This window comes from Tympanuchus pallidicinctus, unplaced genomic scaffold (assembly GCF_026119805.1).
Source record: "Tympanuchus pallidicinctus isolate F22 unplaced genomic scaffold, pur_lepc_1.0 scaffold21, whole genome shotgun sequence".
Lineage (NCBI taxonomy): Eukaryota > Metazoa > Chordata > Aves > Galliformes > Phasianidae > Tympanuchus > Tympanuchus pallidicinctus.
Window position 1 is genome coordinate 774166 of NW_026294733.1, and position 27117 is coordinate 801282.

At 44.1% G+C, this 27117-nt stretch overlaps 1 protein-coding gene across 2 annotated transcripts in view; it reads right to left on the minus strand.

Moving 5' to 3' along the window:
- GLRA1 (glycine receptor alpha 1) overlaps positions 1–25169 on the minus strand; it is a 36818-nt gene extending 11649 nt beyond the window's left edge. The window contains exons 1-3 of one of the 2 annotated variants that reach the window (XM_052684699.1): positions 24942–25169; positions 8490–8620; positions 4475–4542 (exon numbers count right to left, since the gene is read on the minus strand). In XM_052684699.1, the coding sequence (XP_052540659.1) occupies positions 4475–4542; positions 8490–8620; positions 24942–24997 (255 nt within the window). In that variant the 5' untranslated portion in view covers positions 24998–25169. Of the gene's footprint in view, positions 1–4474; positions 4543–8489; positions 8621–24941 lie in introns of those variants that run through there. The other variant, XM_052684698.1, reaches the window with a different exon arrangement.
- Positions 25170–27117: the final 1948 nt, after the last annotated feature.

Here is a 27117-nt window from a genome sequence, read left to right on the forward strand (position 1 = left end):
CACACAGACACACACAAAAAAAAAACTTTCTCCATTTCCTTATCACTTGAGCTCCTCATTTCCTCATCTGTGTGCTGATCACATCCAGGCATTGATTACTTTGTGCAGCTTACTCCTCTGGCAGGCTGGGGAGCAGCAAGCCTGACTTGTGATGGCATCCAGCTTTGCAATACGGCACAAAGGCCTTCTGCTTCCAAGAGGGAAATGCCACAGGGCAGGAAAAAAAAATAATTGAAGCAATCAAGGTGTTCAATTTGACAATGCTGAAGTGAAATTCTTCTTAGTGGCCTCACAGGGAGCCAAGGAGAGGGAAGGTTATTTGAGACCATTCCTTGCCAGGGCACCAAGACCACGGAACCCGCTGGGCAGTGTGTGGCAGGCTGGGGAAGGGCTGTGAGTTGAGGGAATGGGGGCTGCCAGGGAACCCAAAAGCTTTCAGCCCCTGATTCAGACTCTGCATTGTGCTGATGGAAGAAACAACCTGAACTGAGCAGAGCCTGAACTTCCTCAGGTGAATTTCCCACCTGGCTGGCAGAGCACAGAGCCTGTGTTCTCATGGAGGTAATGGCTAGGTTAATGAGGCCCTGATAGCCCCACACAGCTGCAGCTGGTTCCAGATTTGCAGTGGGAGCTGCCTCATGGCTGTAGGAGGCTCTGCTGAGGAGGGACTGCTGCTGGATGGAAAGTAAGTGCGTGGTGGGGGGCAGAAATTGTGTCTTGATGTTTCATAGGTGCATTTTTTGGTGCTGGAAACTTTACTGGGCTTCTCAAGCAAGTGGGGGAATCTCCCCCCTCGGGCTGCTGGCAGCAGCCTGTGCTGGACCTCTGCTGCTGTGGGGATAGTTAATAATCTGATTGGGAAGCTCGTGTGCAGATGTCTGTGAACAAGTATTTTGCATTTGGACGGTTGCAGCCTTTTGCTTCTCCTGTCCTTAGGAGATGCTGGGAGAGCAAATGTGGCTGTGCTGCAGCTGTTTGGAAGGTTGCATCTGATTTGCTCTTTTTAGACAGGATGACTATGGCATGAAATCAGCAAGGGTAAATTTGCATGCGTGTGCTGTGTCTGAGGGAGACTGTGCTGATAGTTTTGTAGCCTTTTGTGAGCCCTTTTAAAAATATGGGATGGGGAGGAGTTGCTTTAAGCACTCAGTCCAGCTCCTGACAACTTGAGGTGATGATATCCAAGAATATTTCTCCTTCATTATGAGACTTCATTGTAGAGAAAATATTCCCAGCTGCCTAGGCCAGCTAGATGCCTATGAACAAAACTGAAATTCCACAGGAAAAGAGATCAGGGGCATCACTTCATTCCAAGACTGTTGTTATAGTAGGAAATTTGTTAGATGAAGTGCTCAGATAATCCTGAATCGTTTATTCGCTGGCAAAAAGAGACTGTTCCCTGGGTGCTTGACTTCTGTTTCATTTTGGAATGATTTTGGTAGCTTTGCTATAGGTTTCCTACTCTGGTAAGAGTGGGAGAAAAGTGCTTTTGTTCTTTTTCTTTTAGTTTGTTTTTAAAATAAAAGTAAGCTGATAAAGTGGATGCATCCTCTGTTTGTCATCTGGAGTCCCCTGCTGTTGGATGCTCTATTGTAGTAATGCTTTGGGACAGAAGGAGGCTGTCTGGACCCATCTGCCTTCTATATCTGGTAATGTCTTTCCAATAGATGCACTTGCTTGGTTCAGGGAGATGTTCCCAATTATGTGCTCCCTTGTCCTTAGAGCTGAATGCAAGCAAGGTTGATGAGTATACTATACGAGCCACAATTAAGCATAAATGTCCCATCAATTATGGGCATCACTAAAGGCTTTTATGGTTGGTCTCCAGCTCTTCAGGATGCTGAAAGGAGTTTAATTCCCTTGCTTTAATTCAGGTTTCTTTTGGGGATTTCAATATGGTGGATGACCCTTATTTTTTTCTGTTGTATTTATTTTCTCCTCTCTTTGCCAGAGTTTCTAGAACTCCATTTCTTGCCCGATTCTTTTAGAATTTCTGTGGAACAGAAGCCAGCTTTCTGCACCTGTTGGGAGCTCTGTGCCTTCTCTCAGTTGCAACCCGCTGCCTCCCCTCTGAGGTCTGTAGACCTTAAGTGTTAAATTGTTTGCCTACTAATAAAGAACATGAGCTCAGATTAGATTGTCATGAGACAGAGTAGTTTTACCCTACTGATGACGTGCTCTTGCACTAGTAGTGACCATGCCAAATGCTTGCTTCATTCTCTATGTGGAATTTTTTCCTCTTCTAACTCCTGTGATGCTTTAAGCTGTAAAGGAACCTTCACCTCCAACCTCTCTAACCTTCTGCTTGGTGATCTCATGATTTGGAAGATTCAGTTGCTGTAAACTCAAATACCAACAGTAGTGTTTTGTGTAGGAACTAGAAGTGCTGTTACTGATTAAAGGTTTTCTCTAATTACATTTGTGGAGCCTATAAAAATTTGTTTCTTCTTGAGTCTACTAGTGGAAATTATAGGATGATGCAGCATTCCTGGACCTGAATGCAGCCAACATTTGGGTGCCTAATGGCTGTGATTTCTTAAAACCACAAAGCTGTTCCCTCCCTTGTGATCACTGAAGCAGTTGGTGGAGTTTTATTGTCATCAATCCTGCAAGTCAGTGATGGACTTTGTCCTTCTTTATGCACTGAAACTACTTTTCTCCCCTAATTTGATTACTTGTTCCAATTCAAGTGCTCCACAACAGGACCTTCCTCCCTTCCAAAAAATGTTGGCGGAGAGCTGGCGTTGCCTGTTGGACCTGCTGCAAAGAGAGCCTGTTTCTCTGCGGGGTAAATCCCAAATTAGCAAATCCTAAAGACTGCACTTACTCGCTGGGTCCTCATTTTTAAATGCTTCAGTACTTGTGTTGTCCGTGTCCTTGTCAGCGTTTACAAGAGAGAACACAGTCCCCAAAGAAGTGCATTATATCAGGTTGTATGCAGTGTTGTGTCAGCCTGACATCTGGACTAGCTTGTCAGAGCTGGCTTGGGTATTTCTAGACAAAGCAATGTGCCCAGAGGGTGCTCTTGGGTTCCCATGGGAATTTCTTTTTACGGAAGATAGAATATGAAATGGGGGGCATCTGGAGAGGATAGCAAGACCCTGCAGCATGTCTTGGAGGTGAATTGCATTTCATTCTTGTGCTACTTCATGCTAATTTGATGAATCATCCTTCTTACAGGGATGCTGTGGCATCTTTGTATGACAGCTCCAATGCATCTTGAGGCGTAGGACAGATACATTAAAAAACCATGTCACTGTGTAATGTGCTCTGTATGTTTCACAGGGATCCCTTGTGGGCCCGCCGCTCTCTCTTGCAGTCTGTGGGTTTTCCCTGCTGAATTGTGAAGAACTGCCTGTAACATCATAGGGTGTATCTAATAAAACAGTAAACTGGGAACGGAGGTGTATTTCAGTTCTAGTTCTTTCTCTTATGTTGTGTATAAATCCAGGAGTCCACTTCCCATCTGTAATCTCTGACATTCTGCAACCCACCTACTTCTTTGAGCTTGGACAGAGTCGTGGCCATTTTATACTCCTGGGACTGAACTCCTCCCACCCCAAGCACTGCCAGAAGAAAAGCATGAAGAGTAGTGTTAGAAGAGACTCATAACTGTGTGTGTGTGTGTGTGTGTATAATAGCTGTTGATGTCCTCTGACTGTGGTGTGCGTTACAAGGAACTTGTAGAGTCAGGGGGTCTGACCCATACGTAAGGTCTTTGTTCATGCTTTGTTCAACCACTTCCTAGGTAAAGAATTACCAAAGAGTAATTAAACACATATTTCTGGATTATCTTTAATTAGCACAGAGCTAAAGTACTGCACCTCCAGAGCTTTTGTTTGCTGTTCACTGATCATGTCACAACCAATCTTTAACAGTTTTCAGATGGAGCAATTATCTCCTGTTCTCCTGATTCTCTCCTCCTAGTGCCTTGCCAATTAGATCAAGCTTTTAGCCACGTTCACTAATTTTGCCTGAAGTTGGCCTTAACTTGCAAATATTGATTTAAGAGAAGGAAAAAGAACTTCTGCTAGGCAATGATTTTTCTAATGTCTCCCGGAAAATCCAAATCTAGTGATTCTCCTGATCTTTGCAAGTATGGAATCTGTTGCAGACTGGATTTGAATTCAGCTGTTTTTCTTTCATTTAAGAGATTTGAATCAATGCTCTGTGATCTCTTTGATACAAAGCTGCTGCAGCTGTCTCAGAGCTTGGAGTCTTGGTCAAGGTTTTAGGAAAGACTTCATTTGTTCCCTTTTTTCACCTTTATACTTTGCCTGTGCAATGTTTTCATAGAGTTGCGAATGAACTGTGATCTTAACCTGAGAGAAGGACTTTACTCAAACCTCAGGTAAACTTGGGAATACAGAGATATTTTCCTTCTGGTTACACCAATGCAAAGGATGCTGTGTTGGCTGGGAGTGCAATGAGGCCGAGCCAGTAGCAGAACAGCTGTGCTGTGATTTTTACTTACCATAGTCGTTTCTGCAATCGAACCAAAGCTGTTGATGAAAATGTTGCAGCTGACATTCACTGGTGGGCCTGCATGACAAATACAGATTGGAACAGCACTTCACTGTGTGCTTAAAAGACAAAATATTTCCACTCTGCAGTATTGAAGCTTGCTGTGGGGCTGAGAGGTGAGGTTGGGAATACTGTGTGGATGACCCAGCTGAGTCTAGCCTTGGATCTGACGCCAGTTTGACGTCAGGCAGTGCTCTTGCTTCACCTCTGCTCCACTGTTTGGATGAGTGTTTATGTACCTCTTCTGTAAACTGTTTTGATGAAAATGAATAGATCACAGCCTGGCAGGACTGCTTTTTAGATATCTTGACATTGCTGTGTGGGTGCTAAGCTCACCTTGAACATGATGGCACTGGAAAGAGCCAACAGACTACTGAATGGCACTGGTGTTTAGAGCTCTGTCTTTGTCTTTCCCTCTGAATGTCCAGATTAGGACCCTCTAATCTTTGTAGACCTGGTGCAGGACTAAGCAGTGTGCCTTAGGGAAAAGGTGGGGCAATGAAGCTATAATCCCATGTGCTAACAGTCATGTTTGCTGATGCTCACAGCTGCATGGGAGATTGCCAGGATGTGCCAGCAGAAGTTTTCTGGCTGTCCTGTTTTGGGTGAAGGTAATGGCGGGTTTTGGGCCATGCCTCTCTCGAGCCATGCCTTTCTTTGCTTTTAGAATGAGGCTTTGTTTAACCTGTACGCGTTAGGAAAGTCAAGGGGCCAGTTATGGGATTCAAAGGATGTAGTTAGGGTTTGGGGGATATCAGTCTGTTTGGCATTGGCATCAATGAATATGAATAACAATGTTGCCTGGGAAGAAATAGATCTGTGGGAATTTTCAAAGTGGGAATTTTTAGATTCTTCCACCATCCTTTACTGGGATGGTGTCTGCATCTCAAACATGGCCTGATGGCTCTGCAGTACTCGGGGAGTGATGCTTGCCTTCTGAGGCCACATCTGCAGTCTGGCAGATGCTGTCAGATGAGATACTTCTAGGGAGCAGGAGAGCAGATGCTGACCTGACCGGGAAGCAGGAGGCAAACACACCTATCCCTTACAGTCCCAAATGCTCTGCAGGAGATATGAAATCATACAGTATTCATTTGTGCTTTAGCAAGAAGCTTGTGCCCATAATCAGTGCAAACTTCTTCCTGCGTGGAAATGAATGATGTGCTTGGAGCTTGCTTTGCTCTCCTTTTTCCCTTCCCCATCTCCTGCTTTGGCCTCATTTAAAACTTCATGTCCATCCCCTGTAGGATTGAGGCTGCAGCCGTGTTACAGCAGTGCTTTTCATGGCTTGGGATTTTCTTGATATGAGTCCCAAGCAATCTGAGCACGTTTCTGTCTAACCAGCTCCCAGACAGCTTGTTGCCAGCTCAGCAGCAGCTCCCAGGGTGTGCAATCTGCTCAGTTCCTTCTCCAGATGATTAAATGCAAGCATGGGCTAAAATATCAGATACAAAATGGTGCCTGTTTCTTCTTCCCCTGTTTGCTATCCCTCCTATCCAACTGGCTTGTGGCAGGCCTGCTTTTAATGAGCCTGTATAATAAGGGTCTGGAGCTAATCAACTCTTCTGCTGGCAGCTTATCCAGCAGCTGAAAGTGAACATCTGACCAGGATTTAGCACTTGTCTTATGCCTTCTGTAATGCTCAGGAGGAGGAGGATGCTTCTCTACATCCAGCTTGTGAACTATAGAAAGTCAATGTACATGTGGTTTCCCTTCCTAATGGCCTCAGCATAAGAAAACCAACCACTGAGCTAACATCCTCAATGAATGCACATGCTTGTGCTTCTGGTATACATAGAAAATTCTGGCCTTGTTTATCCTGATCCTGTGCTGCTGTGCTACAGTGAGTCTGAGCATGCACAGAGCTCAACCCAGTGCATGGATATCAGGAAAAAAATTTCTTCTCAGGAAAAGCAGTGATGCACAGGCTGCCCAGCAAGGTAATGGAGTCACGGTCCCTGCAGGTGTCTGAGAGCTGTGGAGATGTGGCACTGAGGGATGTGGTCAGTGGGGGTGGGTTGGGGTTAAACTTTGTGATCTTAGTGGCCTTCTCCAGCCTGAATGATTCCATGATTCTATGGGGCTGGATCCCTCCTTGAGGCAATACAGATACTCCTTCAGCACTGTGCTCTTCATGCTGCATTCACCGTGAGCACTTGGCAGGTTGAACTATTCTTTTTTTTTTTTTTTAATTATTTTTTATTATTTATAGCAGTTTTTTTAGACAGGTTTTTATTAGACTCTAGGAGCCTTCCTGCCTGCCATGGAGGCATAACCACTGTGCAGTGGGATGTGGTTGCAGAGGCATCCAAATTTCCAGCAGTGGGGTTAAAGCTGTTATAGCCCTTGTTCTTGGTCTCGCACCCCCCGGGTCCAGGTCTGTCACTGCCTGAGTTACTGATTTAGAATCATAGAGTTGCCCAAGTTGGAAAAGACAACCAAGATCATCCAGTCCAACCATCTGCCTAACACCAGTATTTCCTCATTAAACCATGTCCCTTAGTACCACATCTAAGTGTTTCTTGAACACCTCCAGGTGTTCACTGAACTCCCAGAGGAGTCACTGAACTCCCTCCACATCCCCAGGCAGCCCATTCCAGTGCTTGACCACTCTTTTGATGAAGAAATGTTTCCTAAGATCCTACCTACAACTTCTCTGGTGCAACTTGAGGCCATTCCCTCTAGTCCTGTTGTTAGTTATATGGGAGAAGAAGCAGACCCCACCTTATCACATCCTTTCAGGTAGTTGTAGAGGGCTATAGGATCTCCCCTGAGTCTCCTCTAGGACTTCATCATCTGTCTTAACAAGAAGTCTGGATACACTTTCCTTAGTTCTCAAAATGTGAATCCACAACTAAGTTCAGCCTTCGCAGCACTTTAGGAAAATGCAATCTTTTTGTTAATTTTCCTCTCCCCAAAAAATCAATCTGATAGGGATCTTTGGTATTATTTTCATTTAGATCTAAGCCATTAAGGTGCCCTTATGAGTTATTGATGGTTAATTTTAACGACGTGCTTTGAGAGCTGCAACCCCAAGCTCTGTAAAACACCTCCTATACGTCCCATATAAATTGGAGCTTGATTTATGGGTGGGAGGCTAAGCCAGAAAAACTGCCCTGTTGGGAAGGTGTAGTTCACAGAAATAAAACTGAAATTAAATTATCTCAAATAAAATTGCAATACAGATGCCTTCAGCAAGATGATAATGTACACATTTCATTAAATATTAAAGTTTAATTTCTTTTTTGTGCGTGCATATTTTAGTAACGGTTTTCAAAGTACTTTTAACTCTCTGTGTTCCAGACAGTGCTTTCTCTTGCTTGGTTGGTTACTAGGGCACGAGCTTCCCATTCTGCTTTGGATTTAAAAGCCCAGACTAGGGCTTATTGTTTGAAGCTGGATGGCAGGTGCTGTCACCACGATGAATGGTTCCTGGTACTGTGTTAGCATGGCCAATGACTCCTCTGAAGGAGGAGGGTTTGGTGGCAAGGAACAAAAGAAAATGAAAGAAATGAGCATTGCAGAATGCTGTCCCTGAAAGCTGTCTGAATTCCTCCGGAGCTGATGGGAGGGATTCCTTCCGGCTCCTGTAGATGTAAGAAGGGAGCTTCACAGAAGGTGCTACTTCTTTTCCTAACCTGCAAGAGGTTCAGCTCACTGCTGGTCACTGCTTGGACTGGCAGGATCCTCATCTCTTTCTGTTTATCTAAGTATGGGTACTGTATGTAAATTTGTTAAAAGGCTGTTTTCATTCTGAGTGGAAATAAGATGCCTTTTCAGACATCCACAGGGCATCCATGTGCCAAATCTCTCATTATCATGCTTATTATCATACTTATTCCATATCAACATATAGGTACATCATGTTCTGTATTCAATCAGTGAGGTATTCATGCAGTCTGCAGTCACATAATGAAACAAATCCACAAAGCAAGTGTTGTTTTGCTGTTAATTTTCTTGCATACCTTTGAAATTCGGCCTGATCCTGGCATCATATCCTGAAGTCCGCCCCATCAGCTTATCCAAGAAATCAGAAGGAGACATGGGCTTGGGAGCAGATCGTGCTGCTGCTTCAGCTTCTTTGGAAGCTGCCAGGCTGTGTGAGTAGAAAGAAAGAAAGGAGTTTTTAATGCACATCCCATACTGGGGAATTTTTGAGGTCCAGAAACAGAGCAGTTGGTATCTTACTCCCACAGTGAGGCAGGATAGGTACCCACATGGATTCCTAACGAGGCTGGTCTCTGCTAATTTGTTTGCCCAGCCCAAACATTTCTGAATATAGAATCCCAGCTGCCACCAAAATGGGAGAGAGAAGATGAGTGGAGAAAATCCTTTTGTGAGTTTAGGTACAGCTCCTTGGCATGCCACTAAATTACAAATGTGAACTTTGGCACTGAGCTCCACAGGAAAAATACACTCTGAGATTAGCCTTAGGCAGCAATTACTGCTTAATTACACTGCAAATAGCAAGGAGCGTTTTTGTTACCCAGTCTAATTTTCTGAAGGCAAGTAGGGTTGGAGCAATCTGGAATTTGAAGCATAATGAATGTTGTATGATTTCATATCTCCTGCAGAGCATTTGGGACTGTAGGGGATAGGTGTGTTTGCCTCCTGCTTCCTGGTCAAGTCAGCATTTGCTGTTGGATACAGAAACACATTCTATGGACCAGGAGTTGTATGGAATCTGATTCTGAAACTGTGCTTATTTCAGGCTGAGAATGGAAGGGAATGAAATCTTTTGGGAAGTTATATGGTTCTAGAGCAGAAAGACAGAAGCTAGTAATTTATATCTCAAAGGTGAAAATCTTTCCCTCTAGAAGCCTGATGGAGGCTGCCTGTGTGTCTTCAGACTAAATGGGAGCCTTCAGGACCTGAAAGGTGGTGATTTTGGCTTAGGAGGTCTCCTGTGCAGGAACAAGTAGCCCCTGGTATGAGATGTCTGTCCTCGGTCTTGCTGGAAGGTTCGACTTCCAAGGCAGGAATAGACACCATTTGGTTCCTGCCCTGTGGATATATGGCATCTATGCAAACACAGATCTCTTCCCAGGCTGAAGCTGTGGTGTAAAATCATCCAGATTATCAGACAAACAAGTAAAACTCCAACTAACCAAATAACAACAAAAACAACAAGTGACTCGCCAGCTGTTAAGACAAGATTTGTCTCTGCTTGTGGGTTCAGATGCCTACTGCTGGCTGAAGCCTACAGGAGGTATTGCAATGCATGTACATAATAAGTCAGAGAGCTGCTCTGTAGGAAGTGCAGTTCACTGTTTCATCCTCTTCAGTTCCTGCTTTTTAAGTATAAGAGCTGTTTGGGAACTGCTGTGGCTGAGCAGCTGAGAGGCCTAAGCATGTTTACAACAGGCACAGGTAGTAAGCTGCATCATCCTCTAGTCCTCTTGCAGCATGAGAGAATCGCTTTGGGAAGTTTTGTGTTTTCTGAGGTGAAAACACTGAGGAGACTGCAGAATTTGGAGATAGTTTCTGTGTGTGGCATTAATGTGACTCAGCTCTCAGACCTATTGGTACAACGCCAACGAGCTGAGGCTCAGGACGCAAATGTTTTCTATGTGAGCCTTGACAAGAGCATTTTGAACCAGCAAGTTCTAAATTGGATGTCAGTAGTAACATGTGTTGCACTGGCTCTCTTTTCCAGTATTAGCAGATGATGACTTGCCAACCCACAAATGCAGGCTGACTTCTTGCAAGCTGCTACTGTTAGGGTTCTCCAACCCTTTTCACTCTTCTCTGCTACAAAGGGAGATAAATTCCAGACAATTTCCAGTGAGGGTCTAAAGCTAGGATGTCATTTACCCTTGTGTCTTCACAGCTTATTCCCAGACTGAACCTTATCTGAACTTAGCTGTTGCACACTTGTGCTGGGAGTTGGTGTCACAAAGTGGGGATCTAGATTTTACAATGGCCACATGACATTTCTTGCCCCCATCTCTGCTCTAAGGGCTGAAGCAAAGCCCAAGCAATGTGTTCCAGGGATAAATGGGGGTTGTGGAGTGGGTGATTGTTTTATTTTATTTTACTTTTTTTTTTTGAAGAAAGAAAACAAACTGGTGCAATTGATTTGCAAGCATATAGGAGGAAAGCTGGGAGTGGGAGGTGGATCAATACTGGGCTTGAAAGCTGCATTCCGATAGAGTGCCTGCATGGCAATGAGTCCAGAGAAAAGATTTCAATTAAGCAGCAAATGACTTGGTAACCAAAAAGTCCTGCCACTTCAGCAACAAGATGCCAGATAGTGCAATACACTGATTTCTTCTCGTTAACTCCAGGCTGGAGGAATGATGGAAGTGGAAAAAATGGGGGTGGGGAGCAGGAAGAGAGAGTAACCTTTAAGTGCAAAAAAATAATTAAAACCTGCAGTTCCCCTGGCATTTGTTTAAAAAAGAAATGAGGTGGAGGAGCGCAGGAAGGGGTGTTCAGCTCTTCTGTAAACTCAGTGTGAGAGCCCATGCTGAATGTGTTGACACTGCTTCAAATGAACAAGTCTGCTGGTGCTTCTTGGGTGCCATTTTCTGATTCTTTCTGCAAGCAGAATTAATTTCACAGGCTCATTTACTGCATGGAAGTATATGTCTAATAAATTTGATGCCTAAGTGAGGATCACTCACTCTCTCATAGCCCCACTGCTTTTTGCAGCTTTGTGCACGTCCTCAAGAGCAGTTTCTGTGAGCACCACTGGGGATGTGCTGGAACTGCCAGGAATGGTTCTGTGCCTCCTGGTGTTTGTTTTAGGAGCTCTGTTGACTTGTGTGTTGTACCGCAGTGACCTAGGAATGATAAGTCCTGAGTTTTGTCCTGTTTGTGTCTGTTTACTTAACGTTTTCCTAAAACTAGGGATAACAATTTCCCCTCAGACTTGACAATAAAGGATGAGGAGCTAACAAAACATTTCCAGCAGCAGATAGGTGCATCTACATTCTAGATCAGCCATAATGATATAAAACAGAGGCTGGCCCACCCCACCATCTTTTGTAGAGATGAGATGTATATAATGTAGCCCTGGAATTTTCACTCTGGGTGTGACAGTTGGGATTTACAACCTTCAGAGCAGCTCAGAAAAGCCTTCAGTTCTGTTCTCCTCCAGATCTGTCCTGGCCAGGTTCTCCCATGGGAGCTTTCTGGGGTTTTCTCTGTCTGTTAGTTCATGCGGAAGCGCCATTGGAAGTCCCCTAGGACTGATCATCTCCTGGCCTGTCTGAGATGAGGAGATGGAAATCTCAGTGATTAGGAAGTTACTGATGATGAAAGAGAACTGGAACTTTAGGGTGGGTTCTTGTGTTCAGAGAGAAAAAAAAATTACTCTCTGCATAAACAAAAAGAGGCAAAAGAAAGCAAAAACACAGAGGGAGAAGCTTGCATCAGTGCAGGAGTTTTGCCTGAGCTGAGTGCCTCGGTGCATTTTATCAGCAGCCAAACAGCAGATAATCTTATTTACAGTGGTGCAATCCCTAGTGAATCTGGCTGAGAAAGTGCCATCACGCAATCACCACAGTAACAACAACAGAAAGGGTTGCATCACGGGGACGGTGCTTGTGGTATCGGTGCTGGCGTGTGAGCAGCCCCCAACAGCAGGCAACAGAAGGGTGGAATCTGGTGATTGCACCACTGAGCTGCTCAGGGCATTGAAGGATTGCATTCCTTAAAATGGAGCAGTCAAGCTCTGCAGGAAACCTGCTCCTGGTTTCTCCCAGCCTACGCAAGCAGTGTTTGCTTTGTCTCTCTGCGTTATTGTTTCGGCTAAACAGATGAAATATTCTTATAAACAGATATTTGGCTTAGAAGGTGGGCCTGCTGCAGTCTGGCGTGTCAGTTTGCTCAGCTCCCTGGTTGGCTGTTTCCTTCTTTCCCCCCAACATTTATATGTCCCTCATGAAATATTTTAATCTTTTTCTTTCTTTTTTGTTTTTTCACTGTGCCCATGGCCGCCCATCTAATTAATTCCGACATCACACATTGCCCTGTTCTGGTTGAATGCTGATACTGAGAGCTATCTTTTTTTTTTTCCTTCTGCAAAGAGGAGAGACCAAGGAATTTAATTAGCACAGGGCCTCTATTCCCCTGTCAAATAATTTAATTGTTAATCTTTAATTCTGAGTGGGGGGAAAAAAACCAAAAGACCGTCTGGCAGCAAAAGCACAAACTATTGCAAAACAAGTGTTTGCAGAGGAAATGTATCACTGAGAACAGTGGAAGGATCAGATGTCTGTGAGGGTAAAAGGTGCAACATCTGTGGTTCAGGGGAGCAGCTCTGGGTTTATTGCTCTGGTTGGACTCTCTCTGCAGGTTGTTGGAAAGGAAGATACCCGATTGCTTACCCCAAACTTCAGTTTGTTTCCCACATCCTACGCTTGCCTCTGGTTTAGGGCCTTCAGGATACAATGCAGCTCTCATAGGCATTACTCGTATCTTCAGCTACTGCAGATTTAGGTCTAGGCACTACTGGAGTAACTCAGTACAGATAGATTTCAGTCTGAAATATTTCCTTCATAATACAAATTTCATGGCACATCCTGTAACTGTGACTGGAGGGGTTTGGGATGCAGCAGAAGGAAATTGCTGTCCGTGCTCGTTAGCTCTGACACAGCAGCACCGCTGCTGCAGCTGCACAGCTTTGGGTCTCAGCCTTTGCCTTGTTCACTTGGATGTGCATGGAGCTGGCTGTGCTTCGGCCCTGCAGTACTGATACCTCCACAAGCATCTTCCCAGGCTGGAGAGCATCCCAGTTTGTCCCTGGGAGGATTGTTTGATTTGATTGTGAGCACTGGGATGAAGACAGCTATTTTTCCTTCCTCCTGGATGAGGATGAGGGGGGTTATTCATGATGAAGAAGAAACAATCCCTATCCTAGGCATCAAAGAAGAAAAAGAGTGGAACAGACAGGCTGCACCAGTGACAGCTACACCGTGCACTGAGATGATAAAGCACAGCACCTGTCTGCTGGCATGCTGTGTGCCTTTGCAGGTGTCTTTTTTTTTCCCTCTTTTTAGTTTTTTTGGCCACTTTACATGCAAACAGTGTCCCCCTTCTGTAAGCCAAAGTAGCTGAGTTGGGCCAGCTAAGCTCCTGGTGGAAACTGTTCTCTTGGGATTTGAATTCCAAGTAATTTCCTCGTAAAGTGCTTAAGTTAATGCAGTCTGCTGAATCTGAGCGATCCCAGCATTGCAGCTGAAGAAGCTGGGGGTGAGGTGGAAAAGCAGCAGCCCCTCACTATTCTGTGCATTGGAAGTGGAAAGGCAGAAGGATGCTGGTGGCGCAGTTTGGATGCGTTTAGTCTTGAAAAGAAAACTCAGGTAGTCCTGATGACACCTGGAAGCAGTGGGTGCTCAGATCAGGTGCTGCAGAAGGGCCAACAACTTACACCTGCATCATGGAGCAGCAACTCAGAGGTTTTATGGACTCCAGCAGGCGCTGCGGAGAGCCACAGGCGCAAGGAGAACGCCAGGCTGTTGGGCACAGCAATGCAGTGCCTTGTCCATGATTAACTAGTGAGAGCTGCCGTACCCATGGCAACTCTCCCGTGGGAAGGGGCTTTGCAGGAGCTCCGTCAGGCCAGGCACCAGCACGGCCACCAGCGCTTTCCATCCCACTCTGCTCCCCTGGGCTTCCTGAGCTGTCTCCCCACCTCTGAGACCTCATCAGCTGGAGCCCAGCACAGCCCAACCTGCATTCAGCGTGCCTCTGGGGCTACTTCTTTTTTCCTCAGCAGCTGGAGGGAGGGGGGAAGGACAGACAGACAGACAGATAGATGAGATCTTTCCCGGCAAGGGGTGGAAGCGGCAGCCCTAAAACCCGCACCCAGACTGCTATTTCTGACTGCACATTGATGTGTTATCTTGAGGGAAATGCTGCCAGACACTGGCCTGGGAGTGCTTGCCAGAGACTGCAAGCTGACTTTTTAAAAATAATTAGATTTACTATCAAAATGAATAGCACAATCAATATTGATATACAATTCAATTAAAAAGGATGAATCTCATTTTCTGCATGTTTTTTTCTGTCACGTTGCCTCCGAATTTCTGGTCTGCATCAGTAGAGGCGGACAGGATGGAAGGAGAGGAGACGTGGGGGAAGCAATGAGCCCATGAGCCCTGGTGCTGGGTTTTGGTGTGATGGGGTGCAGAGCTGAAGGAACTCTGAGTATTACAGGTGTGCTAATTGCAATCTATGTGGCCAAGCTCAGCTGCTGGAGGTTAGAGGCAATGCAGTACAGATGTGGGGTGTACTGCAACAGTTCGGGGGGGGGGGGGGGGGGGGGGGGGGAGGGATGGAGAGGAGAAGAATTGGGACTTTATTGTGTTTTGGCTTCCTGAGAGGAGGGGGACTGCTATTTGAGAACCTCTGTGCAATAGAAGCATGGGACAGGACAGAAAGATATTAGTGTGCAGCGAGGCTGGTAAGATATGGAATATGAGAAGATGTTTCACCCTGAAAAAGAAGTGGGCAGTAAGCTATGCAGTGATCTGCTCGGTTATTATTTATTTAATATCATTTTTCACAGAGGAAAGAGAAAGGCAGAAAAGGGAGAGGAAGCTTGTGAAATATTGCTCTCTGTCCTGGGTGGTTGTACTCGGTTGCTGTGAGCTGTTTAGACCAATTCCAGCTCTTGCACCAGAAGTAGCTGCATTGCAGTAGCCGCAGGATACAATCAGTTAAAGTTTTGTGAGTGTTTAGGGATCCTCTGGGTTAAAGGTCCCACACGCTGCTTTACCATTTGTCTCTGTAGCTGTAGACGAGCAGAGGAGCTGGGAGTTGCTTTTCCACAGCCTTCAGCAAATTAACCCTTGATGATCATTCCCAGCCAAGGGAATCTGCGACAACTTCAGTGGAGCCAGAGAATCTTTGTCAGACTGCAGCATTCATACGTCTACGTATTCCACTGCTCCTTTCCTGCAGCCCATGGCTCCTACCCCATATGGCAAAACATCCTGTCTGGAACTATAAAGCATCCCAATTACTCTGATTAACTCTATGGAAAGACACCAGCACTTGGAACAATTGCTGACACTGCCTGGACAGAGCAATAATAATAAAAAATAATAAATGACTATGCAACCAGCTAGGGGGCAAAAGAAATCTGTGCTGTACAGAGTTGAGATGGAAAGAGCTCAGTGAGTACGAATGTTTGCATGGTAGCAGTGTTCAGTTGCATGCAAGATCCCTGCTCTTCAAGGGCTGCTGTTCTAAGTCTCTCGCGCTGTCACAGTTCCTTCTGCACGTCACAGAACCTCTGCCCCTTCACCTTTGCAGCACTGCTCTCCCTGCTCTCCCATGGCATCCAGATGTGCCACAGGCAGCTATCAGGGAAGGTTCTTTCAGCCTTTGATCTCATTCGTTTATTACAGATTAAGCTTTCAGGGGCTAGTATTTGAAACTAAGCCTGTTTTCTTCTTTATACTGCTTCATGGAGGTTGGGGTGGGTTTTTTGTTTTTGTTCTTGTTTTTTTTTTTTCCTTCTCCCTCAAGGAGAACATTAAACTCATCCTTTTGAAATCAGAGCCATTCTCTCTGGTGATGTTCTCAACTAAAATCTCCTCCAGAAGACAGCGCATCACTTAGAGCATAAGTACTGACTTTCTGGAAATATATAAACCCAAACCATTGAGACAGAGTTGGAAACATACCTCATAGAGAGTGGAGGATCACAAGTCAGTGCTCGGATTTTAACAATGTGAAATAAATCCAGCAAACACCAGCACTGAATTTTACATGTGCTTATCCTGAAGGGTTTAAAAAAAGACTTTTAATTGCAGTTTCATAGAAAAACAAAGGAAAAAAGACCCTGTGAAGACAAAAGCATGTGTCTATCCTCATACACACGGAATATTCCCTTTAAAGTCAAGGGGACTAGTCAGATGTATAAAGCTATGTATAAACCACCTTCCCGAATGTGGTGAATAAAGAAGAGAAACGTCTCCACAAGAAAAGATTTCACATTCCAGGTGGTAATACGCTCTTTGTTGATGCGTTCTTGATTTAACGTGAGGATGGAGAGCTGCAGTGGGAACCTCTACTGACGTCAGAAGGTTTTAGATCACAGACCAGACAAGTGTCAGAGAATTACGAGAAGTCGCGGGTGCTCTTCTATCTATAGCTCTGCAGTTAAGCTATCAGCCGCGTTTCCATCAGTTCAAATCCTTTGCTATGGCAGCCTGTTAAAAATTAGTTGTAGTTTAAGGCTTTATGCTGCTTGTTGTGAGCGAGAGAGAATGTTGCAAGCGCCTTTTTCATTTATAATAAATTGGAGGTGGTATGAATAGAAGCCTTTTAAAAAGGCTTTAACATTCAGTGCTGAGTTTCGGGGGGGGTTTATTTTCTGAAACTTAATTACAGATCCTTCGCTGGAGAAACCTGAGCTTACATGCGACCTACCTACAAAACTGTGGTCCCTGCAGTACAGCTCGTGTTCTCTGATGTACGTATCTTATATTGTGTAAGGGAAGAGGACTCATTTTGTCTCTTTCTGATAGAACAAATTGTTGTTTTGTCCAGAAGCATTGTAGGCATAGTGTGGTTTGGTTGGCGTATCTTTGGGGATGCATACACAAGGCAAATGCCCCGCCTTATAAGGGCAGCAAGAGATACAGTTTTCTGCTGTGCCATCTTTGATTTCTGGTGTATTTTATCGGCTTATTAATGATCTATAATGAAATGTGACTTCTGGACCAAATGGCTAAGCTCTGGGACCCCAGCCCAGGTGGGCTCTTCTTCCTTCCTGGCCACTCTCTGACTGGGTTCTTCAGCTCCCTGACCAAAAAACCCCATGGTTTCAGCCCTGACAATGCTGCAGGGTCCATATTGGTGCAGTAGAGCAAGCTATGTTTGATGGAGTTTGTACTTTGTCAGCAGCTGGTTTCTAAACACACAGCCCTGTATCATGGTGTGATGGACGGGGCTGGAAGCTGGAGGACACTTGTGGTTCACAGCTGTGAGGGGCAACAAAAGGGGTGGGGTGCGTGCATTTTAATTTGTACATCAGATCTTGAGAGGTTTGTTGCAGGAACATGATCTCTTTGTGTTTGGGGTACGCCAGGAGTGGTTGCCTGGCTCAGCAGAATTTCTATAGGAGAAAAGAAGTGGGAGTCAACAGGGAGACAAGATTGTAAGGATAACCCATGACAAGTCACTTTGTCGTCTACACTCTTTCTTTGCAATTCTTACAAGATAAGAGAAAGCTGCCTCACCTTAGAATTCAGAGCATCTTACTTTCCTGCTCCCAGCTGTACTAATGTGTGTGTTGCATAGATCTTACTATGATGGCTAGACTTCTACCCATCTTACATAGGTGTTCTTGGCACCAATAGGGACATTTAGCACTAAGAATTGTTTTAAACACTGCTGATAGCAGCTGACCCTTATATGCTTTCAGGTTTATGCCTCCTCAGTAAGAGGGGGAAGGAGGTGCTTGGGCTCCTTGGGGCTTTACGCAAAGCATCTTTTTACCCATATCATGCAAAATGAAAAAAACAAACAAAGCTTCCAATGAAATTGAATAGAGAGGATAACTGATGGATTCTATTGGATTTCTTGCCCTATTTCTGGCTCACTGAACTCACTGCTGAAACAGAGGTGTGTGATAGCGGTCCGATCCACCATTGATCTCAGCTGTTACACATTGATTTGTGTGTTTGTTTGCTTCAGCCCTGCCTGGGCTGGGGGACAGGATCCGCATTCTGGCTTGCGTGGTCGGAGGGCAGGCGTGTTGGGAGCTGCTGTGGGCGTTCAGCTGAAGGCAGCACATGCGATGATTGATTGCACTGCAAGCCCTGCTGTTCTGTGCATGCGACACTCCTTGTCTTGGCAACCTCTTAGTGGCTTTCCCCCCCTTTTTGCCCACCCTACAATGAGGCACTGATAAAAACAATAGAGTTCCTTGACTGTCTGCTAAGGCATTTGTTTCCCTTTTTTTTTTTTTTTTTTTTTTTCTCCATTAGTGAGCTGTGAGCCAGGGTGGAAAGATGGTAAAAGGAGAAATCAAAAGGAAAGCAGGTGCAGAACACTTTTGTTTTCCCCTTCCCTCTCAAAATCGTGGGGTTTGTTAAATTAAGATTTCTCCTGTTTTTCTCAGCTAGAACTTAAATCCAACAGAGATGTATTTACAGAATGCCAACTGTGTCTATGTAGCAGCCAGATGTGGTGCAGTCCCCAAATCAGCAGCTTACCATGGTGCATTATATGGATGAAATAATTGTCTGCATAATGGGGTGTGCTCAGCACGCGTAAATGATGGGTGCATCTGTCTCCATCTATTTCTGTTCTCTGCGAGATTTTTCTGTGCTTAGGCCCTACTGAGAGGCACAAAAGCTCCGTTTCTCTCCCTTCATTTTTAGAGCATTGGCTTCCTGAAGTATCTATAGAGGTTTAGTAGCAGCTGGGAGGTTTATATCTAATCTGTAGCACTACTGAGATCAAAGCATGCAGACCTCCAAGACCAGATCAGCTACAGCAAATTGGCAGATTCCCAAGAGGTTATGGGAGCTGTATTATTTTGTATCCTGTAGTCATCATAGTTAAGAGATACTGATGTAAATTTTCCCCCTCTGGGGAAATGCCCTCTGTTATTTGGCTTTGCAAATGCAAAAGTAAACTGTTTGGATAATTTGGGGAAAGGAAGAGGAAAGAGAGGACAGGTAAATTCATTTTTGCTGCTTTGCAGGAAAAGTGACCTGTTGAGTAAGCAATATTTAAGGTTGAGTGTAATGGAGAAGTTGCTCTTTTCTGAGCTGTGCAAGTAGGTTAGAAGGCAGCAGCCAGACAGCATGGTGATGAAGCTCATGGCTGCTAATGATTCTTCCTGTTCCTCGCATCAGAGCACATCTCACTGCTTTCTCTGTGCTCCATTTATCCCAGGACTACTGATGTTAGCAGCTTTCCGTCTTCCTCCAAAATGAGGTTCTCAAAAGCATTTGAATTTTGTTGTTTGTTTTTTTTTTTTTGTCAGGTCTGGTGAATCAAAACATGGTGGGGAGGATATGCAGAAACTATTATTCTTTTTGTTAGTGTGTCTTATGTCAGAACAGAATCAACCATTTTTCTCTAAAGGTAGTGTGGAGTGTGCAAGTGTAACCATACTCTTTGTAAGAATGGAAATCATTCTGCCTTTGCTGATGGGCACAAAGGTCAATAGAAAGTATGCAAGACAATGGCCAAACCAAAAAGGTAATTTACTGGAAAAAGAGATGCCCTGATATAATGTGCCACAACAAGAAGAAATGATACAGACAAAATAAGCTGGTAGTTCCTTTTGATTTCTATCTATCTTAATGCTAGTCACTCCAGCATTCTCAGAGAAACTCTGGAGATAAAAGAAAATGAGCAAGTGAAGCTCTGTGGATGGACTCTGGTCATTTGACGTACTTAGATGTTGTGATTTTAAAGCATGATTTATTTCTTAAAACCTTTTCTGTTTCATCAGTAACTAAATAGCAGTTATATTCAGTAGGTGGTCTGACATCGTGTTCTTAATACTGAAATTTGGAGAGCTCTTTTCACCTGTATTGTTAGAATAAAAAGAAAACAGACTTCTTTGCTGGTTTTCTATCACAGATGTTTGTTGGTCAGTGTTGGGATAATGAAGTAATTTAATTCTGGACACTGATTGAAATCCTAATTCAGATGCTGGAATCCTTTTCTGCTCAGGTTGTCTTCTAAGGGTCTGTTGGCTAATGAGATTCATCTCACTAACGTGCTGAGATAAGCGTGCTGCTGCTTACAAGTGCTTTCCTTTCTGCCTTGAGTCACTTGGTAGGTAGCAGGAAGAAGGAGTTAGCCTTTAGTCTCTGATAGCAAATCTGAGACACTTGAAACAGAGTCAAAGGCCCTTTACTGACTTGCTCTATATAAGGTGTCTCCAACACCTCTTGAGAGGAGTAAGAGGAAGGCCAAAATCACATGCCCAAAGCTTTGTTCTTAAAGGAATTCTTTGTAGAAAGTTTGTGTGATGGAACACCCCAATGTGTACTATTCCCTTTGCATATAGCTCTCTTTCCAGAAGCAGCTCCCATGATGTATTTGAAGAGTAAATATGTGTTCTGCTATTGAGACTCTGTGCAGAGTAGTGCAATGTTCATCAGAAGTAGGAGTGGACAGCTGGTCCACATAATCTGAATTCTGCACAGCACCAGTGCCCCAGAGTTGTAGATATTTTGTTGATGCATGCGAGACAGCAGCTTTTTTGGTGATGTGTTTGTTAATCCCCTTGCTTATCTACTATTCTGCTGCTCATTGCATCCATTGTAAAAGCAGAAAGCTTCTGTTCTCACATGGAGCCTTTCTTTTGCGCTGAGAGTAGGTCTTGGGTTCTTTAAGCCAGCTGTTTAGATGGCTGCAAGTTAGAAAGTGTTTTACATATTTTAATTCATCTTACCTAAATTGCGAGTGAATTGTTATGAATGGATGGAAGTGTGCATAAAATCCCTGTAGAAGACAGAGTCCCAAATATTTTGCATCTGCTGTGAGATGACAGCAAATTTATCTTCTTTTGTTGGATGATTCAAAAGGTCTTCTAGGTAGAATTGTCTACCTCATCATGCTTTCCAATCTTAAATCGGTAACTGTTTAAGCAGGGTCTCTAATGGGGCTGTCACAGGTTGCAGATCGAAGAAGCTAAAGAATATCCTTAGAGCTGCCTAGTCTAAGGCTCTGCGAAATCATTTTTATTTCATGGAGGAGCTACCAGCCTCAGAGAAGAGGCACAACAGGTCAAAAGCACAACTTCTAGGAGATTTTAGTGTAAGTAAACCACTCTTTATCTACTGACAATGTTTGTTACGTTGCTTAGCTTGCAGTTCTGTCGGTCTCTGGTTAATGTTTCGGTTACAGGTATTTCTGCAATGCTATCTAGCACTGCAGAGGTATAGCAGAAGGTTTGGAAAAGCATACATACTGCCCTTTTCTTTCCCCTGCCTTCCATTTTGTTGCATTTTCAAGGAGCTGAAATCAGGAGATCTCAAATTACCTATTTTACTGGAAAGTCTATTTTGTGAAAAGCAAAATTTTTTTTTCTTCTGAAGTTAAGAATAGCATCACAATAGTATCTTCTTATTATGAAAGATGAAATTGAAGAGCTCTGTTACTGATCAGAGGGAGTAGGAAAAGCCTAGTAGTGGAATCCAATAGTGTCTGAGCCTCTGTATCACTCAGAGCAGTTGGCTTAAATCACTCCTGTTAGCTGATAAGTCCCTGTTCAGAAGGAGCTAACTCATTTTGGTTAGATGAAGGTCATGCTTCTGGTTCCTGACATGCAGAAGAGTGATTAAGATGAGAATGAGGCACAAACCACCTCAGAGCCTCGCAGAACAGTGTCCACTTGGGTAAAAAGCAAACCTTAGACTCTCTTTTATCTCCCAATCCTCAGGCACCTGCAACAGTGTTTCTGGATCACTACAGCCATTAGAAAGCTATCATAAAGCAAAAAGTTCAGGCAATATCATCATGGGGCATGGGCAGTGTTTTTCTCTACGTGAAGGAATTCCCAACTGAACTGGGGTACAGAGATGTCGTGTACGTAGTTAGACTTTGGGAGAATCTCCAGAGATAGGAAGGCATATGGAAGAACCTGTGTAAATACTGTCCAGTCCATTATTATTTTCAAGAAATAGTATTTTGTCTTCCAGAGATGTGTAAGTAAGAATTGATAAAGCAGTCTGACTGTCAGAAGACCCGTTTCTCCTCCCACTCCAACCCAGCTTCCATCCCTATCTGTCTACCCAGGTTCTCAGTAAATGTCTTAGTCATAGCTAAGTGGCTGCAGCCTGGGAAGAAAGGTAGCAAAAGAGGAAATGCTCTCCATAAAGAAAGGCATGTTGGAATGAACTGCTGATGGCAAATTCTTTCTAAAACACCCTGGCTGTAGCAGAAACAAATATTACATTGGCAATACCATGATGTTTGTGTTCACACACCAGCTGCTACTCTTTCCCACGGGGTCTTGTTTTTTAAAAGGCTGGCAAAGGACACTTTTGTTAAGCTACAGATCTAGTCTTGCTTCTTGTATTGGCTCTGTTGCATTTTCCTTTGGGACTTTGGATTTTTCTTTCATTCCTTGTAGTGTATATATTACCATGGATTTTCTTTCCAGAATATTTTCAACAGGCTGTCAAAGAAGTAGTACGCTCTGTAATTTCAAGCAATGTATACTTCTGCTATGGATTATTGGATTATCATTTTGTATGTGTGTTGTTGGTGTGTTTTTTTAACATTATGCACGACTGAGCGCTTGAGTAATTGGCATGCTAAGTTTATGAATGACTCTTAATGAATAAACTTTTCTTACTGAAGCTGAAATAGCAAAGTTATTCCCAGACTAGAAAGGCTGGTAGATTTTTGGCCTGCAATAAATGGAAGGCATAACATGAAGGGGGGTGGAGGGTGGGAAGAAAAGCACTGTTGAGAGTCGATTTCAAGCAGGAATTGTTGAATCGGTTCTTGTTTGGAAAATGACTGCAGTACAGAGAACAATTTGGTGTCATGACTTCCTGCAGTTAAACACTTTCGAATTTTCTTAAGTATTTATTTCAAGAATACTTGACTTGATATTGCATACCTTTGATATTCAAAGATGGCTTCATCTTGCATACCTTTTATATGCAATATGTCATAATCAAATGTACACTATATGTATATAAGTGTGCATATATATTATTTATAACAGTGTAAACATTTACATTAGAACCTGAATGTACTGTTTTACCGAGATTTTTGAATGTCTGAGACTTTAACTGATGAGCTGAGAACCTGTAGGTCCTCAGATGTGTAGTGTGATGCATAACAGTGTGCATCATAAAACAGGATTGGCAAGACAAATGCGTACCAATTCATTTGTGCAGGCAGTTCAGGGAGATACGGCTTTAATATTACAGCCATAGGAAACTCAAGCCTGGAAATGCACTCTTTTTTTTCTCTCCCCTTCCTCCCCCTTTTGTCTTCTAGCTTTTCTGAAGACCATTCCTGAGTACTTGTGCTATGTAACCTTGCTTTTCATCTCTGTTTCAATGTTGTATGTTAGTCAAGAGTTTCTATTGTACATACATACACATCTTTTTATTTCACCCCACTGTGTTTTGTAATGCTGCTTATATGCTTATGACTAAATAACACAGGAAAGAATGGCTCTGAAATACTAAGTGTTGCACATTGCTTTTCAGATATTCCCAATAATGATAAGTGATACGAGAAGGTTTAAGTGAATAATAAGAAAGTATGAGTGAATATACCTTCAGCTATTTCCAGAACTTCTTTCTTGGTTTAACAGACAAATTTTGTTAAGACATCCTGTCTTTGACTTCCTATGGAATTACAAGAGAAGTAGAGACATCCTGATTTTTGTGTTTGGAAACACTTTGGTGTTCTTAAAGAAAGGGAGTGCTAACTAGAAAGCTCTGTCCAGTGTCAGCAGGAATGTTAGTGTTGTTTATAAAATAAGAAGTATTACTCCAGTGATATGCATACAAATAATGTCTGTAAGATGAGACAATGAAAAAAAGTCAGAAATGTAGAAGCAAGAGTCGTGTAACTGAAATGAAATCTAAGACTGAATAGTTCAGATCATGAAAGGTGTTTTTTCTTTCAGTTGCATGTATCTGGCACTTATCAGTTGCTATACAGCAGGCTGCACCATTCATGCAGATGGGAAGAGTTTTCTCCCTTACAGTATTTTCCCTTATCTGGTTAATAAAAGCACTGCAAGGAGAGTCGAGTGGAAGCAATTCTTGAAGGGTAAAACAGCTCTTTCTGCTACCTTGCTCCTTAAGTGAGTAATGGAATGCATCTAAAACAAAGTCAAAATACAGCTACTCAGTGATAGATATAATTGCAAAAAAACCCTCTCATTGACCCCTCTTGCTTTTGATTAGATTCCACAAGTGAAGTGATCAAAAACAACATGAAAGAAAAACAAAGTTGAAGTTATTATTTCTTTGCTTTCAGTGAATGTAGGCAAGCTGGGGCAATAGGGTGGGTTCTGCTTGGAAGGAAAGCCCAATATCTCAAGATAACAGAGCTGAGGAGAGAAAGCATCCCATGGAACTCATCTGAACCTGCAATCTCAGAATGGGGAGGGGGTGAAGCGGGGATATTTACCCGGGCAAATTCAAGTGCAGCATTCCCATCCACCACTAGTTGTCACTTTGCAACCAGCCGGGGTTGGTGTTTTCAGCACTGCGGTTAGCGAGATTGCAGTGCTAATTAAACAGAGAAACTCTCAAAGCTACAGAAAGTCCCGAACCCGAGGAGGTAGTATAGCTGATCTCGGGTAACAGAGAGGAGGGGAAAAAGCAGCTCGAGAATGGCGTAACGCTTCTGTCTTAAGGCCGAGACCGTGCCGGGTCTGTGCCCCAATCTCAAGATGGGCACAGAAGTCCAGCCCGGTGTGCACACACTCCTCCCGCAAAGCCGAGCCTTACCTGAAGAAAACGATCGTCTCCCACACGTAGACTCCGAGCGCGTTGACGTTGCACATTTTTCCAGCTCTCGCTGTGGTGTTTATTTTGTACTCCGCGAGGGGTGGGCCGGTGGGGTTGGCCAATAAAGTAGCCCGGCACTTGGGGAGAATTGGTGAGGGAAGCGAGCCACCCCTCCCGAGACGGGCTGAGCCGGGGGCAAGGCCGGGCGGCTCCCTCAACACCCCGGACAGCAGCAGAGAGGGCGGCCACGCTCAGCACCGCGGACAGCGCTCGGCGGGAGCGCGGCTCAGCACCCTGGACAGCGGCGGTGATCGGCGCTCCGCGGCTGCCTGCGGATCTGCCGGCGGCTCCGCTCCGCTCCGGCGCTGCCTTGGCTTGGCTTGGCCCGCCTCTCCGCTGTGCCCCGCCACTGCAGTGCTGCTCGGGGCCGGAGGAACAGGCTTCCAGAACTGAGATCTCCCTTCAGCGGGATCCCGCTCCGGACATCAGGCTGGCGAGTGGGAGAGATGCAGGGGGTGTAGATTTGCCATCGGGATGGTGGGGTTGGATGGGAGGGGGGCGACCCTCAACAACCCGGGGCTTTAATCTCTGCTGCTTGCCAGGGTGTCTTCCTAATTACATCCAGAGGAATTTGTCAGTGTAAAGCTGTGCTGCAGTCCCGGTCGTGTCGCTTTCCTGCTCACCGTTTGGCTGCTGTTGATTCCAGCTTCCTGGGTTATTTTCCTCCCGAATAAGTTATTGCTGCTGTAGGGAAGATGTCCCATTGCTCAGGGCCAGAGTGGAGGGGAGTGAAGGGGAAGTTTCTTGGGAAGCACTCCCATTGCGTTCGGGAAGGAAGTGGCTCAGTGTCCTCCTAATGCATTTCATTTCCCCTCTGCCCTCTCTCCCCTTCTAGGGCTTGCCAGATCTTGGGAGTTTCTTGCTGCATTAATTTACTAAACTAAAAAAAAAAAAAAAAAAAAAAAAAAAAAGGGGGTGGTGGTGGAAAAGAGGCAAAGCAGAAAGGAGGGGGTAACTCAGCCTCTCCACCATCCAAAGGCCCTCCTCTTAGCTGTGCTCATTGGTCTCAGGGTTGAAAAAACTACTCTAGGATGTGGTTGGATAAACGCATGTTGTTCAGCAGAGGATGTTAACCTTTAAAGCGCTGATACGTTTTGTTTTATTTCCATTTTTTTAACTCAAATCACTGTCTTTTTAAGAAGTCTCTGAAATCATCTCCCTTGACATGGCAAGCGTAACGTGCCTTAAGTCTCCATCTCGTGGAAGATTTACTTGAGTTGCAGTTGCTATGTGTTGCTGTTGGCTTTTAAGGATCATCTCTGTTGTTTTTCTTCTTCCTGCTGTTTTTTTTTTTGTCTTTTTTGTCTTTTTTTCCTTCTCGCATGAGGTTTCTCAAAGAGGTTTGGCAAGCACCAGAGCCATCAAGGCTGGGGCAGGTAAGGAGCATTTAGCAGTTTCATATAAAAGCTCCAGTACCCTGGGCTCCTGCTGCTCTCTCAGGGTGCTGAGTGTGGTTGCTTGGGAGGGAGGAATGGGCTCCTCAGCCATAGTTTAAGTCAGCCACTCTGCTTTGCTTCTCATTAATTTCTGAATATTTAAATAAAAATGTAGCACTCCTACATAGCATAGGATATTTTTTTCCCTTCTGTTTTATCCCATTGTAGGGATTTTTCTTCTTTAAGTCCTACTTTGTTGACTTGTCCTGTGCTTCGTAAAATTCCTTGTGGAAAAGAAAGAGTAACTTCTAACACTTTTTTAGCTGTTTTTCTTTATTTCCAATGTGTTCAAAGAATCTTTCCATCCTCGAGGTGGGGTGGGGATGTGTGAAATGGACAGCTTGCATCACCAGTACTATAACCCCTAGGCTGGGAATTACCCAAGTCTTTCTCCTCACATTTGGTTTTATCACAAAGGACATTATTCAGTGCCAAAATTAACCTGATGTTTTTGATCTCCAGTTGCTATTTGTTTCCAATTAGTATGTTTGTATAGCTAACAGACAAAAATATCCCCTCGGTTGTCATTCAAAAGAAAGGGGGAAGAAATTAATATGCTTGGCTCCTATCTATTGAAGAGAAGGAGTTTAATCTGATTTACTCCAGCTACTGGGTCTCAGTGTCTACTTAGATTAATAACTGGCTCTGATTTCAGTCCATGGTTACTCCTGGGGATGTGG